We start from the raw sequence: 14,832 nt of genomic DNA on the forward strand, positions 1-14,832 counted from the left end.
TTTTCGCAAATGACACAATCTGGATTCAGTTCAGCATACAAAATAAGAGAGCAGTCCGAATAGTGGCCTGAGCCTCGATAAGCTTTTAGCTGATGAACTCATAAAAGGACTGATTTCCAGCTCAATAGTATCATACACTTTCAAGGAAAAATGCACTAAATTAGATCAATTCTTTTTGAAAAAAAACTTAGATGTAAAAAATATGCCAAATCTGAGCTCCTAAATGCTAAAAATTGTCTGCAGATGAAAAATGGGTTCCATTAAATTATACAAACCACATTTTAAACAAAAATCCGTAACTCTATTTAAAAAACAGGGCAGCGCAGCTTCCCTGATAAAGCAACTAAGCGTGGATCTCCTACACCGGCCCTAAACAACCTTTCTCTGACCAACTGTCACAGGATGAGGAGTAATTCTGGGTGTCCTCATGTAGATGGTCTTTGACATGTTGCAAAGAGCTGCCAGCTAATGAAAGCCATCACCAAAGAGGTAAACAGTTCGAAGCCCACCACCTTTGGAAGGTGCCACCCCAAGCCTCGCCTCAGGTAGCTGCAAGATCCACAATTTATCAAAGAGGGAAAAAGATGACCTAAAGCAGCAAATATATATCTAACCACCTATCTAAAGTACATCCGATTCTTGCATTAAAAACTTGATAGTTTCATAGATGGTGAACCATCTTTGGTGGTATGTTATGTAATGTAAAAAACAATCTAATGAAGCATGCTAATTACATCCAGAGAACATGCTAGTCCCAATTTGAAACTAAGGGTTATAAAGGTTTCAGAAATGTGTGATATAGAAACATTTTGCTTAGCCCCTCTGGTTTCATATCATTCATGAATCATACTAGAAAGATGAATGTTCTTAAGAGACAGGACTGATTGCTCCAACCAGAATCTAAATAATGCCTAAATCTTAGTTAAGCAAAATATGCATATAAATAATGGAAAATGTTTGAGCTTTGTTAAGAAGTAGACCTGGTAATAGAAGGCATGGTCGCCACAATCCCTGCACAAATGTATATTATAGGAATCAAAGTCCTGGGTTTGTTTTTTCGAAGCCACATCAATGATCCCAATGCAGCAAGGGATATACTCAACACCTGAATTCAAAACATAGAGAAGCTAACATCAGCAAAAGAACAAACATGTTTTTCTCTTAGAAAACAAAAGGCAAAAATATCATCCAGCTTGCCATGTCAACAAATTGACATATTTGTGATTCTATAAATATCCAATTAAAGCAATAATTTATGGCCTTTTTTTATCAGACTAAATATTATTTGCCCAAACCTTCCAGCCAAGAATTAGAAATATTGTCACAGAAAGCATCGGAAATATGAAATGAACATACCAGATTAGCATTTGCTTCCAGGCCTTGCAAAATGTAATCCCAAGTAAATTCTAGTCCTCTAGCACCAACCCAAAGGGGTGCCAGTCTATGCAGCACAGAATCAGCAAAAGCCCATCCTGCCAATGGGGAAAAAGATAGCTTCATTGTGCCAGAACATGAAAACATGGAGTTACCTCTGCCAAGTGAACAGAGATGGGAGAACTTCTAGAGATGCAGATCAATTTCAATTTCCACTACTATATATACTTGAACAAAAAAGAGTGCTAGGAATTAAAACCAATAGAAAATTCATATTCATTATATTTTTTGGAAGTAATATTGAAAGGATGTAACATTTATACATAATATTTTCTGGACTCTAAATCTGTATAGGAAAAATGAGCAGAAGATACAGAAAATAATAACCTAAATAAACCAAAATGATAGAATCATCTGGGATCTGCTTAAAAAATTAAAATTTTCAAATAATTCGAGTCTTTTTACTCACCAAGTCCAACAGCCTGGAACTTATGGTTTTGAGAGATGTTCCTGTGAGTCAGCTGGGTCAAGGCAAAGTAAAGCCCAGCAACATCTATAAAACCAATTAAAGCTTTCAACAATTCCTGAAAATAAAAACAAGATTAATTAATTATGGAAAATGCTTTTCATACTAGTCCTTCATAGATCTTATAAATGTGTTGCGAAAATGTCAGTTTAGAAATTAATAAGACATTGGTGGTTTAATGTGTAACTAAAAATGAGTTTACTAGTAAGATCAGTTTGTATAATAAAGCACTATCCATTAATTGTTTATACCTCACAGTCCTCACTAATTCTTCAAGATTTAGCATTTACAAGCCATTAAAATATGATCACAGGTATCATCAGACTTACTTCCATGTGCAACTATTCAGCTAGCTGAGAGAATATAGATGCATTTGAAAATGAATAAAAAATAAACATGGTAACTTTTCATAATAACTCAACAAGTGAAGGCTGTCAGAAACAAATTCTGTAAACAAAGGAAATGAGGACTTCATCTAGTCCTCCGTGTAAATGTGTAAAACCCATTTCAAAGGATTGTGAAAATTGAAAACAGAACTACCTGATATGGATCAAAGCTGTCATTTTCGGATACGTTTAGAAAGGTTGCCAGACAAACAAGCTGCCAACAAAAAATAAAATAATCACATGTTAATTCATAATGGAAGCATGACACAGAAGGTGGAATGAGTGACTGAGGGTAAATCAAATGCAAGGTAGGTGACTCTACTGCTATAGTGCCTTAAAAAAACATTTTATGGCATGCATTCAAGCTCTGGAGTTCTGTTTGTCAACCATGCGTACCTTTATCAAAGCTGTTCCAAGATAAACAAGAGCAGCTTTAACAGAAGTACCAAGCGTATCATACTCAGATCTGCACATGTATACTTATCACTACAAATCCATTTTATACTGACATAATGCATATATCACAAAAGAAAGACCTCTCATAATGATTCCATTAAAACATCCCAGATAAAGTCAGGCATACTTTACACAAGTTAGTTCAGTACAAGTGGTTAAATATTTAATTACAGGGAAAAAAAAAAGAGGCAAAAAAAATGCAGTACAACAACTTGACATTTTGGTTTGTAAGGATGGACCAGTGAAGAAAAGGAAACCAATGAAAATGGAAAATTCCAATATTTCAGCATGCCATTGTCACTATGATGCCTAAACTCTTCAACTTCACCCAACCTACCCATGTTAATATGACATGACAAGGGTGTGGGTGTGAGATTCTTGTAGGATAATCCTGTTTTGCTTGGCATATTAACTAATTTGATCTTTTTGAAGGGCTAAAGGAGAGAAGAAAGAGTTTTTATATGATTCTATCAAGGATATCTTATTTTTTTGCTTCTGATTTGACTTAATTTTTTTTCTTGTTTATGTCATATCTATGTGGGGTAGGGAAATCCACAAATCATCCACTTGCTATACTGCCAGTACCTTCATACAGGTCACAGGCATCAGCAGCACTATTGGTGTCTTCGAAGATGGATGGGGGGAATCCACAAACTAACTACCTGATACACTGCAATCACCTTCATCTGTAATCACAGGCATCACTAGCACTATTGATACCCATGCAGCTCTCTCTCCCCCACTCATTCTATCTCTGATCCTAACCCCAGTGACCAATTATCAGCCATCAGCACCAAAAATGCCTTTTGTAACCATTGACTTCAGACACCAGAAAATGACATGAAGGCTATGAAGCAAATGACACTATCAGCTGCAATACAGTCAAAGCTACCTATAGAAAAGATCATCAAAGAGGAGATAATCCCTTACCTTCAATCATCATCACAGCTATAGGTTTCAATCACATAGCCAACCAAAGACATCACCCCTACAGATCAGCAATCACCATACTATTTACTTCTATTTGCTATTTCACCCTCAACCCAAAATCCTCATTTGTGTGTGTTCATTTTTCTCAGGATTACTAAAATTAGAACCAAGAGCCCCATTGTTCAATACTCTGCCCTACACCTGATTCAGTCCTTCCTAAAGATATTATAGAGCAAAGATGACATCACCTATTGTTTGGAAGGCAAACGTCCATTAGGCATGAGAACTTGTCATGACTTATGCCCTCTTCCCTTAATAATTTTATTTTTACTTATGGTAAAAGTACACCGAGTCTTCTCACATCACTGAGGCATAAAGGAAGGTGAGAAGCCATCAAATTCAAAAGTGAAAAGCGGCCTGAATATCTAAACTTAGAAAACTAGGTGCTTGATTAAATTTCTTAAAATATCCAATCCATGTTAACAATGGACCTACAGATTGAAACACTATAAAGATTCCAGATTCTGTAGTATGACAAGTTTGCAGGGAATTTAAATACTCCATGGGATGAGAAATACAAAAATTTGACAAGGACACTAATGTGAATGAAGACACTGGGTGCGTGAGAGTCATGGACTCATGTTCAAGGTTCCAAAAGATCAAATCATGGTGGATTGCACCCCATTGAGAAAGCATCAAATTTGCCACTCTCCGCCAAGGTTTCCCAATGATCAAGCTACCAGGTTATCATAGATAAAGAATGAGTATTTTCCACTTGATAAAGTTTGTTTGATGGACCAAGTTCACAAATGATCAGGACAATCTTTTTGTTCATTATATTTTTCTGGCCTTTTTCATTTAGACCACATACTATAAGAGATAGAAAGTATGCTAGTGAAGAAGACGTCATAAGAAGTATTAAAACTACATAGCGCCAACCAAGCGCCCAGAGACGCAATATATCAATAAGAGGCAATGAATTTGCATCATCCAGAAAGATTATAGTCATAACATCCAGATTCGTTTCAGTATTTCGCTAATTTCTTTACCTAAATGAACTTATATTTGATAAAATTAAAATTAAGAGAGACGAAAAAAACAAATCCTAAAATCGTCACATTAGATTAAAAAACAAAACAAAAAAAACTCATCACTTAGGGTTTCAATTTCTACGGAGAGATATGGGAGATGGATTACGCCTTCCCGTCATGGCGGATCTGATGAACCGTAGAATGAGGAGAATAAAAAAGAAGACTTACAGAGGCGTAGCAGAGTAGTAGACGGCGTGAGGACCGAACGTCAGAATCGCGCAGTTGAAGAAGTGAAACACCGTCATGCTTCTCTCTTTCTCTCCGCAGCTCCAGATCCACTGCCCAAACCCCACCCAAGAGAGAGAGAGAGAGCAGCAGCAGCAGCAGAGACTTCCAATTTTCTTTGGTGAATTAACAAGGGCTTGATTGGATTAGGAGTCGAGCGAAAATTAGAGGCCCACTTTTGTGTTCGCCTCAAAGGCCTCGCCCAATTATTTGGACTTCAATATGTGCCTAACTTTGAAAACAACTGGACTGGATTTTGGTTCCTAAGGCCAGTATCCAACTCCTCAAAAGTGCAGGCCCATCATGCGCTCTCAGTGAAGGGTGTTAAAAGCTTGGTTCCACCAATTTATGTTTAATCGAATTCAAATCAAACTTCTGGCAATAGAAAAATGGAATCAAAATAAAATTGTTTAAGATCATTTTAATTTAATTTAGATAATTGATTGAATATAAGCAAATTTAAACCAGTCTAATAAGTTTTTTTAAAAAAACTATTTAAAATTCATTTCAGTTTGAAATCCAAAATGTACTTTAAAATTCTATTTCAAAATATAATAGATGTATTTAAAAATTAATTTAATTATAATAATAATGTACTTCTTTAATAAAGTTCATATATATATCATGCTTCTTAACATCCTCTCTTATTTACAATCTCATACCCACATGTGGAGAAATAGATATAGACAAAGAATTGTAAATTAAGGGGGAAAGATGTATATCAAAGAATTGAAAAGGGAAAATAAACATGCAAATTGTGAAGAGGTGACTCAAATCCATGACCATTCATCAAGCTTTGATACCATATTAAATTATTAAAGAATATAATATGTATATTGAGTCTAAATCCTACAAATTTAAATTTTTAAGAAAATTGATAGTACAGCGTGATATCAAAGTTTAGTTTAACGGAAGGTTATGGATTTAAGCTATTTCTCTGTAATTTGCATGTTTATTTTCTGACTTGTTTTTCCAGTCATGTATCAAGTTTAAGTTGTTAGGAAATTTTTTATTTTAAAATAAAAAATTGAATTGAGTATATGGACTCCCATAATTTTTAAATTAATTCAATTTAACTGTCGGTTTTTAAACCAAAACAACCGTGTGGGGGATTTTTCGTTTGTCACTTAGCATGAGCTAGTCCGGCACAAGGGCTCATACAAACAACAGTACCAACACGTGTATTAACAATGAAATGATTTAAACCATGTTAATATATTTTAAGCTATTACTCGGTAACAATCAGATGCTGCATAATGTGGTTCTCTCCTTATTTTGCGGAATGGCTCCATCACTCATTTTCACACTAAAGACGACCGTAACAAGATTCCACCACTGTCTTTTCTAGCAATTTCCTCTATCTACCTAATCTCTATTGGAACCATTCTTATTCCCAACCTCTCATCTCTTCTCCATGACCTCACATGCCTTCCCATTATTTTATGAGCCACCCCCCGCTGCCTGCATTGGATGCACTCTACTCTTTCATCTCTTCCACGGCTTTACTGTTTCCAATTTTCCATTGCTTTGTTTCTTGTTGACCCACCAAGTTGGAATTAATCAATCCATATTCCCCTCCACATAATTAATCTTAAAGCCATTCCAGCTGCACGAGGATAACCTCTAGCTAGCCAAGCGAGGGAAAAAAAAGGGAAAAAAAAGGTGACCATTGCATGTCATATTCATGAGAATTAATTATATGGTGTAAAGGAATAATTATTGATGTGCAGGGTCAGGGATGAGTTATTGAGCAGCTACCTTGGCTCTAACCTTTATGGTATACGTCATGCGGGCAGTTTATTCCTTGTGAAAGGGAAATGAGGCCCTTTTTTTTTCTTACTTACAGTGTGCAGATGTTGACATTTGGAGGGTTTAATTTTCTTATGTAGTATTGAGGATCAGCACTAACAATTGACAGCCAAAATAAGCACTGTTTGTAACAATGTTGGAAAGGAACAAAAGAAGCAAACCAAGCTTCAGGCCAAATATAAAAATGTTTATCAGTGGTCCTTACTCTGGAAAATTGAGGGCGTGATGGTGCCACGAGGAGATAGAATCTAACACATCTTTCTGACCGACATTGAAAAGAATTCTACCATGGATTTGGATGGGCTCCTGTTCATGATTCATCTATAATAACCTTCTTAATTGCAGCGAAAAACAATGATGATCATGGGTGATGGGACAACAAAAGAGACGTGGACTACAACAGCCTAGCTTGGTACTCGTATATCAAAAAATGAATAAAATCTCAATGGTGAGCTACTGTAATCTGAGAAAATTGAAATTTCAACTTGCAATATTCGATTGAGGTTTGACTTCGATTCTCTTGTCCACGGTGGCTTGGGAGCTGCCGTGCTGGCCTCTGGTTGCGCGTGCTGTTGGGAAAAATGTTGCTGTCAATTGTGTGTTTTGAATAGAAGTCGTCAATTATTTTAAGATATTGGTGCATGTTGGGGTTTGACCGTGATTTTACTCATTAACTCATTATTACTGTGATCAGGGAATCACTAGTACTACTACTGTCTGCCTTCATTTTCTTTTTCTCTCTTTCAGCTGGAGTCTTGGACTGGCAACAGAAACTCTTTTTAATCGTCATATAGATCATACAACACGAAAAAGGAAACTTCACCGAACCAGCAGAAAATGTGTGGAAATAGCAACCATGTTTATTCGCGGTGCACATGAGTCTAAACGGCGTTGATTTCGGTGATTCCTTTCTTTCTTTTTTGTCCTTACTTCCATACTCAAAAGAGTGGAGAGGAAATATATTCGGATTTCAAAGCTACACTACACATGCCTATATGCCGATTACACGAAAAACCATGAAGAAGCTAATATTCTTCTCATTATTATACTTATTTAAGACAAAACACGAGTGTTTGATGATTTAGGAATTGCTTCCTAATGCTTGATATCATGAAGATTCAATTGCATATTGAACACACAAATGGCTTCGGTAGCCTGGCTGGCACATGTCATGTTTTGCTATTTGAGTTTGTAGCTGATCAGCCATGTAAGTATGGGACTAAATCATGTTCTGATTGACTTGGAAGTAGTTTTATACCATGTTTGATGCCCTAGCTTGACCTAACACTGAGTTGTACAAACCCAATTGGATTATGATCATTTTTGGATCAAATCTTAATCATTAAAAATAACGTATAAGGAAGGTAGGGGAAATGGCCAACAAAATTTTTGGCATCTAATATTGAACAAGCAATGTGTATGTATATTGTTGGCCGGTGTGCATTGGCTCCAAAGTCCCATCACATGTAGAGAGAAAAGAGGGAAAATAATGATTTTAGTAGGGTGAGGGTGAGGGTGGGGGTGAGGGTCCCCACTTGTACCTCAAGAGATTATTTCAAAGTAGAATTGAATAGTGTCTTTTTCAGAGTAAAACTAAAGAAGCAGAAGGCAAAGAGGATGGACAAAGAGAGTTGGGCTGGGAGTGTTCAACAAGACAAACACATGGAATATGGAATATAACCCAAGCATTTGAAAACATTGAAAATGAGCCATAGAGAGACATGTTGACCGGATATTAGCAGACTGCTAGCATATTATTCCTTAATCCAACGCACGAGATTGAGAGAGGGAGAAATGGATTTTATTAGGAAGGGAGTAGAATAAAATAAGAGAATAATACAATCTTACATTTCCCGGAGAATCTAGAGCGCATCAGGCGCTGACCGGGGCTTCGAAAACCATTAAGAAATGATTTTAACATTTTCTTCTGACGTTATTATAAGGGGGCTTGTAAAGGGCTGATCAATGATCAATAAAGAAAGCTTGGGGGAGTGAGCATAAAAATAAACAAAGAATACAACATTATAAATGGGGTCGGAGAAAATAAAAACAAGGGAAGAGAACAAAGAGGAACCTATCGCCTCGACAGGGTCACGTCCACACCTCACGTGATGGAACCAAGTTGACGCCGAGGATTATGGTCCTCCCTCGTGGATTTCCACGCGCCTGTGGGGCTCCACACCTTTGTTTTAGCCTTGGAATATTTGGACACGGAGAGGGAATATTGGGGAGCTGGGTTTCTTTATAATCTGGACAAATGCTAGCCATTGAATTCAACCTTGGCCTTCCCTTTTTTCCAACTAATCCCACGCTCTTCCCTTCACGTTCTCATCACCCCCCCCTTCCCCAACCAGACTACTACAATTTTCTCCCTAGTTCTAAGTTTTTTTTCTTCTAATTAGGATAATTTTGCCATTGATTTTCCTATACTATACACCTTATATTTGATACTCATAAATTACTACGCAACAAATTTAGAATAAATAAAAATATTTGGAAAGAAAAAGAAAAACTGTTATGCTTTAGTTTTTTTGTCGTTATTTCATTCACAAATAGTAATAAAATATAGAAAATCCTTGTTTAGCTTTGATGGAGAAGAACTGAAGAATGGGGTAGTGAGGAAATGGGGAGATTGAAAGAGGGGATGGGAAAGCGCGTGGGAGGGAAACTGGGGAAATTAAAATGGGGTTGAGTAAGGTGGGGTCGGGTGCATGTGGGTCTGAAGCCCTAGTGTCGCCGGACACCCCAGCCATTCTGACACTTGCTTTCCTCCATATTCCTTCGCCTTCTCCTTCCTCATTTCTTCTTCTATATTTCTTTCCCACGTGTAAGCCTCCTTATTTATCCAATCCCTACGTGCTCATCTACACTTCACACTATGCCACATTCCTTGTTAATAAACAAAAAACAGGGTGAATAGATTAGAGCTGGCAATAAGGGTTCATTGTAATAGCTCGAATTTGACCCACCCACCCACCCTATCAATGGGAGCCTCCAGCTAAATATCTTCATTTGAGGTCCCATTCATCTTGTCTTTTGACCCATCTCATTCTTTCACAAAATGTACGACGTGATGCACGCCAACTTAGTCTAATCAATGAAGGAAGAAAATTAAAATCAGTGAGTTATCTTCATTGGAAAAGTATATGTATCATTGTTATTATAATTATTATTTTTTTTTTTATAAATGAATCCCAATAATGACAGCTCTAAATTAAATTAAATAACTATAGCTGTGTGACAAAGGTGATGGCGAGTGGCGACTTCATCAATAGGGTGCAACCCTTCAGAAAGAGGGAGAAGGTCACGGTGAAACATTTTACTGGCATAATAATATCAGTTCCTTTTACCCATTTCTCTAGGAGCAGGTGAAAAGTGGGATAAGAGTACATGGTTGCTGGTTGAGCCATCGCTACTGCTCAATCTACCTGACTTGCGCAGGCCTTACACAGGTTGTTGTGCCTTAACGTCCAAAGTTCTAACAACGTTGCCAGATGTCGCCGCATGGAAGGACCACGTGGACCCTCATTTGACCAATTTATTTTCTTATTAATTCTAAAAGGTCATGATATATAACTTAGAGGATCGATTAATATCTTGATCCATAAGAGGAAATATGGCAGCTAATAACATCATCAAAAAACATATGAGAGAAGTAGAACAATCCAGAGCGAAACAATTATTTTAAAAATAAAAATAAAAATTTAAATTGTGAAAATATGAAATGGTCCAAAATGGAGGAATTTTTTTGTTTCAAAATGGTGGAATGGATGATAGGAGAGAGAAAGCGTGGAGGTTGCCACGGAGAAGCTGGAGTGGTGGCAGGGGAGCATGGGAGAGAGCAATAAAGGAAGGTTTGAACAGGGATATTTTGGCCTGCACTCAAACCTGGTTCATGAAAAAAAATGGGAATATTCTAATTGAGGGAAAGGGAAGAAGAAAAATAAAAATGTGAAAAGAAACAAAAAGAGAAGGAATTGAAAAGGGTCGCGATCTATTGACGTAGAGATTGGGAGGGGTGGGGTGAGAGAGAGACTGAATTCCCGTTCCAATATTCCATTGAACAGTACTACTCTATTTGTTTTCTCGAATTCCAACCATTCCCTGCAAATCCACCATTATATCACTGCACCTTCCCCCTTTTCATTCTCCATTATAAACATAAGGAAAACGGACACCTCTCTCTTTCTCTTTTTCTCTCTTTCTCTCTCTCAGGAAAGCTCTCTGATCCCTCTGCATCCTTAAATACTCAACTTCCCCTTTTCACTAACTTTTCCTTCAAAGCTTCGTCCCCAGAAAACTCTGTTAACTTCTTTTTCCTGCATTTTTTTTTATCTGACTACGAGTCTCTGCAATTTCCTTACCTCTATGTATGCATTTCCTCTTGTTTCCTATCAACCCTAGAGGCATCCCTACTAAAAAGCCTGTCTTCTCTCTCTGTCTAGGTCTCTCTCTCTGCCCCCCCCCCCCCTCTCTCTCTCTCTCTCAACACCCATGCAGTGCAAATCATAAGCCACTCATGATATAATCACTAGTCACGATTCAAAACTCAAAAAGCCATTCCTTTTCACCTCTTCTCATATCCTTCAGAGTTTCATCCCATTTCTTTCTTTCTATCTTTTCTTTTCCTTCTTTGTCTTCAGCCTCTATGTATCCCTAGTGGAGTTGATTCATCCTTCACTTCTTCTTTGATTAGAAACCCAGTGGGTCTTTGACTAGACTACTTCCCCACGATTCTTATGTTCTTTAGCTCAAACCCTATAATGGGAACCACATCACCCTTGCCTGATCTCTCCTTGCAGATCAGCCCCCCATCCATTTCAGATTGTGAGGTGAAGGAAGTGGGCTATGACGGTTTCATGAAGAAATCATTCTACAGTGACAGGAGCTCAGCCACTGATTCCGGAAGCAGCGGAAGTGACTTAAGCCATGAAAACGGATTCTTCAGCCCAGAGAGTGGTTTTAATCGTGGACCTGTTGAGCCCATGTTGAGCTTAGGTTTAGAGATGGCAGCTCTAAATCCTCCACCCCTAGAACTACCAAGAAACCTTCATCATAACCACCACAACCACCAACCTCAAATCTACGGGCGTGAGTTCAAGAGAAATTCAAGAATGATGAATGGCAGCAAAAGAAGCATCAGAGCTCCTAGAATGAGATGGACTACAACCCTCCATGCCCATTTCGTCCATGCAGTCCAGCTTCTTGGCGGCCATGAGAGTATGTCAAAAACAAACTCAAGATTGTTTTCACATTTATATCTTAATTTTGTATTGATTTTGAGTTATTTTCTTATACAAATACAAATTAAGGCTGAAATCTATTCGTTTATCATGGCTTAACTGGGCTCCACTATCTTTCTCCTGGTAAAATGTCACAGGAGCAACACCAAAATCAGTCTTAGAGTTGATGAATGTGAAAGATCTAACTTTAGCTCACGTGAAGAGTCACTTGCAGGTGAGAATACTGACTTCATTCTCCGTTGCTTTGAACTTAGGGGGCGACACCAGGGCTGTTTTTGCACCTTTATCATATACTATAAGTATAGTGCAATGATTCATATGTAGTGGGGAGTGGAGAACAAAGGGTAAGGACAAAAGGGCATCTAGAGGGTAATCTTAGAAGTGTGGACTTTATCTAAAATTTTCCTGTGGGTGTTCATGCAGATGTATAGAACAGTGAAGAGCACTGACAAAGGAACAGGTAATTAGAATGTCTCTAGCCTTCAATGACCCCATCCCTATTTCTCTTCTATTATTCTCTTTGTTTGAAAGCTTGGTGATCAAATGGTGACAGATCTTGTATCATTCGGTATACTGTTCACCAACTAAAACAAAAATGCTTGAGATTGGACTGACTTTATTCCATGTGAATTATTTGCTGGGTGTCTGATAAAGCAAGAGCAATGGCTCTCTGCATTGCAGGTCAAGGGCAAACAGATATGGGTTTGAACCAAAGGACAGGGATCGGTCAAGTGGAGCTAGGAGGATTATCTTGTGATAAAGCTGATGCCACCCCTTCTTTTTCTTCCAATACACCTCAACCTTCAACACCGCAAAAAATCTCACGGTGAGTGCATCTCCATCCTCGCCTCCCCACTCTTTTTTACTTCTTGCCTTCCATCTCATCCTACACATCGTCACTGCGACATACTGATAATTGGAAGCATTAAATCAATGAAATATGGAAAACAAGCATATACTCAAAATGCCTAGACGCTGGAGTTTTCTAGTCTTTGTTCATGCTGTAGAGAATAGTACCGATTTATTTGGGAAAAACAAAAAGAAAAGAAAAACAAATTTCAGCACATTGATTTTGACGAACATGGTGTTTGAAGTTAGACTGGTGATTTTACGTTTGCGCTTACAGAAAACAACTTTTACCCCCTCCTTTTTGCTTTTCTTCAGCCTTTTCCCTCACCACCCCACAACCCTTCTCCCCCCCACCCCACCTTCTAAGAACAATTAAAAAGTGTCCCCAACCGGACCTCCGTTGGATTGTGAATGTACAGATCCCGAGATAGACTAGAAGTCAAGGACTTGGCTCAAATCACAATGCAGTTGCAAGGCAAGGGATGCGATAATGTAGGCTTGTGCCTAGTTTAACTAGTATTTAATGTTCCTGGATGGCTGGATTACTTTGCTGACTTCATTCACGGACGGCTACGGATACCCTATCAAAAAGAGGATGACTTGGTCTGTGTGACCAAATTTAAGTTTTGAACACTGATCCGACCACTCCATTTATATTAGCTTGGATATTTGAAAGCATACACGCTCATTTAAATGCAATGCTCATTTATGTCGTATTAAATTGGATAAGACAGACTTTATTTAGAAACTATAGCATTTTGATGAATATTTGCTAACAGCTACCATTATTCCTGACTGAAATTAACTCCAACTTTACCTACCACTGAAAGTTTCAAATAAGGGTTTGCAAAGTTACTCTTGTTTCAATAACTTCAATTTTGTTGTACTCTAATCTTGTTCTCTCGTTAACTTGGGGATCAGATCTTCGTGGTCATTATCAATGGAGACAAACGATGAAGGCCGCCTCAGTCATGAAAATGGGCTAAAATATTCTCATCTCATGGCAAATGACACCAAGGTATGCTTGTGTCACCAAACAAAATCAAACATGTTGAAACAATTTAGGCAAATTGTTAGCTTCCTCATAATTAATAATCTGGTTTGCTTATCATCCTTTCATAGATGGAAGGACATAAGGTTGCCCTCCATGTGGCTGAAGGACCAAAAGAGAGGGTGGATTCTAGCGCCTTGTCACCTTCGGATATGTTGCTTAATCTCGAGTTCACCCTTGGAAGACCAAGTTGGCAAATAGACTACGCGGATCAATCTCCGAATGAGCTAGCTCTTCTCAAGTGTTAAGTATTATGAATTTCATAGATAATGTGTTTTCAGAGAGAGAAAATCTCTAGTATGCATGAAATCTGTTCTCGAAATTTTGTCCTGAGTAAGTAAAAAAAGGGAAAAAAGAGAAGGGAATTCATTAATGGCCATAACCCTCTCATTTGAATCATTCCTAGGAGTGTAGGAGTTCCAAGGCATCCTTAACCCATTGGTCCAATATTTCCTCCTAGGCTCGAACGGACCTAAGGGTCATGGCAATTAATTTTTTCATGGCCAGTACTGGGGCCATGGGGTACCCATCAATGGGAACCCGGTGTGAAGTATTTGTGGCTGCGTCTTGTCAATCATTTTTCCCTTGGTTTGAAAGTCAAGCTGGTATTTATATCACCTGCCTCCTCATCATATCTGACCATGAGTTTGGTCCAAAAGCACTAGATGGTCTTGAGAGTTGAGGCCATCGCAATTCAAAGAAAATAAAAAATAAACAAATAACATGGGCATATCTACTGGCATTGATTTATATGAAATAACAATTGAAATTAAATGTCGTTATATTGCAAGATCTTGATACATCAGTGTCAGTTTCTTCCCAACATCATTACCTCTCAACAAGGGTCAAAATATCCCAGGATCTACTACCAGATCTCGTGACCATTTTGTGT

The 14,832-nt window shown here is 38.0% G+C and overlaps 2 protein-coding genes across 3 annotated transcripts; one reads left to right on the forward strand and one right to left on the reverse strand.

The window, feature by feature from the left end:
• Positions 1 to 50: 50 nt before the first annotated feature.
• LOC100242067 (uncharacterized) lies at positions 51 to 5,181 on the reverse strand. Its single transcript, XM_002284000.4, has 7 exons — positions 4,932 to 5,181; positions 2,683 to 2,752; positions 2,441 to 2,500; positions 1,844 to 1,958; positions 1,357 to 1,472; positions 981 to 1,105; positions 51 to 549 (listed from the first exon to the last, which is right to left on the reverse strand). The coding sequence occupies exons 1-7, from the start codon at positions 5,006 to 5,008 to the stop codon at positions 426 to 428; spliced, it is 687 nt and encodes a 228-aa protein (XP_002284036.1). The 5' UTR covers positions 5,009 to 5,181; the 3' UTR covers positions 51 to 425.
• Positions 5,182 to 10,749: 5,568 nt separating this feature from the next.
• On the forward strand, positions 10,750 to 14,339 carry LOC100259077 (probable transcription factor KAN4). Of its 2 annotated transcripts, XM_010666321.3 has the most exons (6): positions 10,767 to 12,017; positions 12,178 to 12,254; positions 12,464 to 12,500; positions 12,722 to 12,866; positions 13,811 to 13,907; positions 14,012 to 14,339. In XM_010666321.3, the coding sequence occupies exons 1-6, from the start codon at positions 11,537 to 11,539 to the stop codon at positions 14,186 to 14,188; spliced, it is 1,014 nt and encodes a 337-aa protein (XP_010664623.1). In that variant the 5' UTR covers positions 10,767 to 11,536; the 3' UTR covers positions 14,189 to 14,339. The 2 variants fall into 2 exon arrangements, with proteins under 2 accessions (XP_059590916.1, XP_010664623.1); XM_059734933.1 differs by lacking the exons at positions 13,811 to 13,907; positions 14,012 to 14,339 and adding an exon at positions 13,309 to 13,803 and having other exon boundaries at positions 10,750 to 12,017.
• The last annotated feature ends 493 nt before the right edge of the window (positions 14,340 to 14,832 follow it).

The sequence above is a fragment of the Vitis vinifera genome, chromosome 18, assembly GCF_030704535.1.
Source record: "Vitis vinifera cultivar Pinot Noir 40024 chromosome 18, ASM3070453v1".
In the NCBI taxonomy this organism is placed as follows: Eukaryota; Viridiplantae; Streptophyta; class Magnoliopsida; order Vitales; family Vitaceae; genus Vitis; species Vitis vinifera.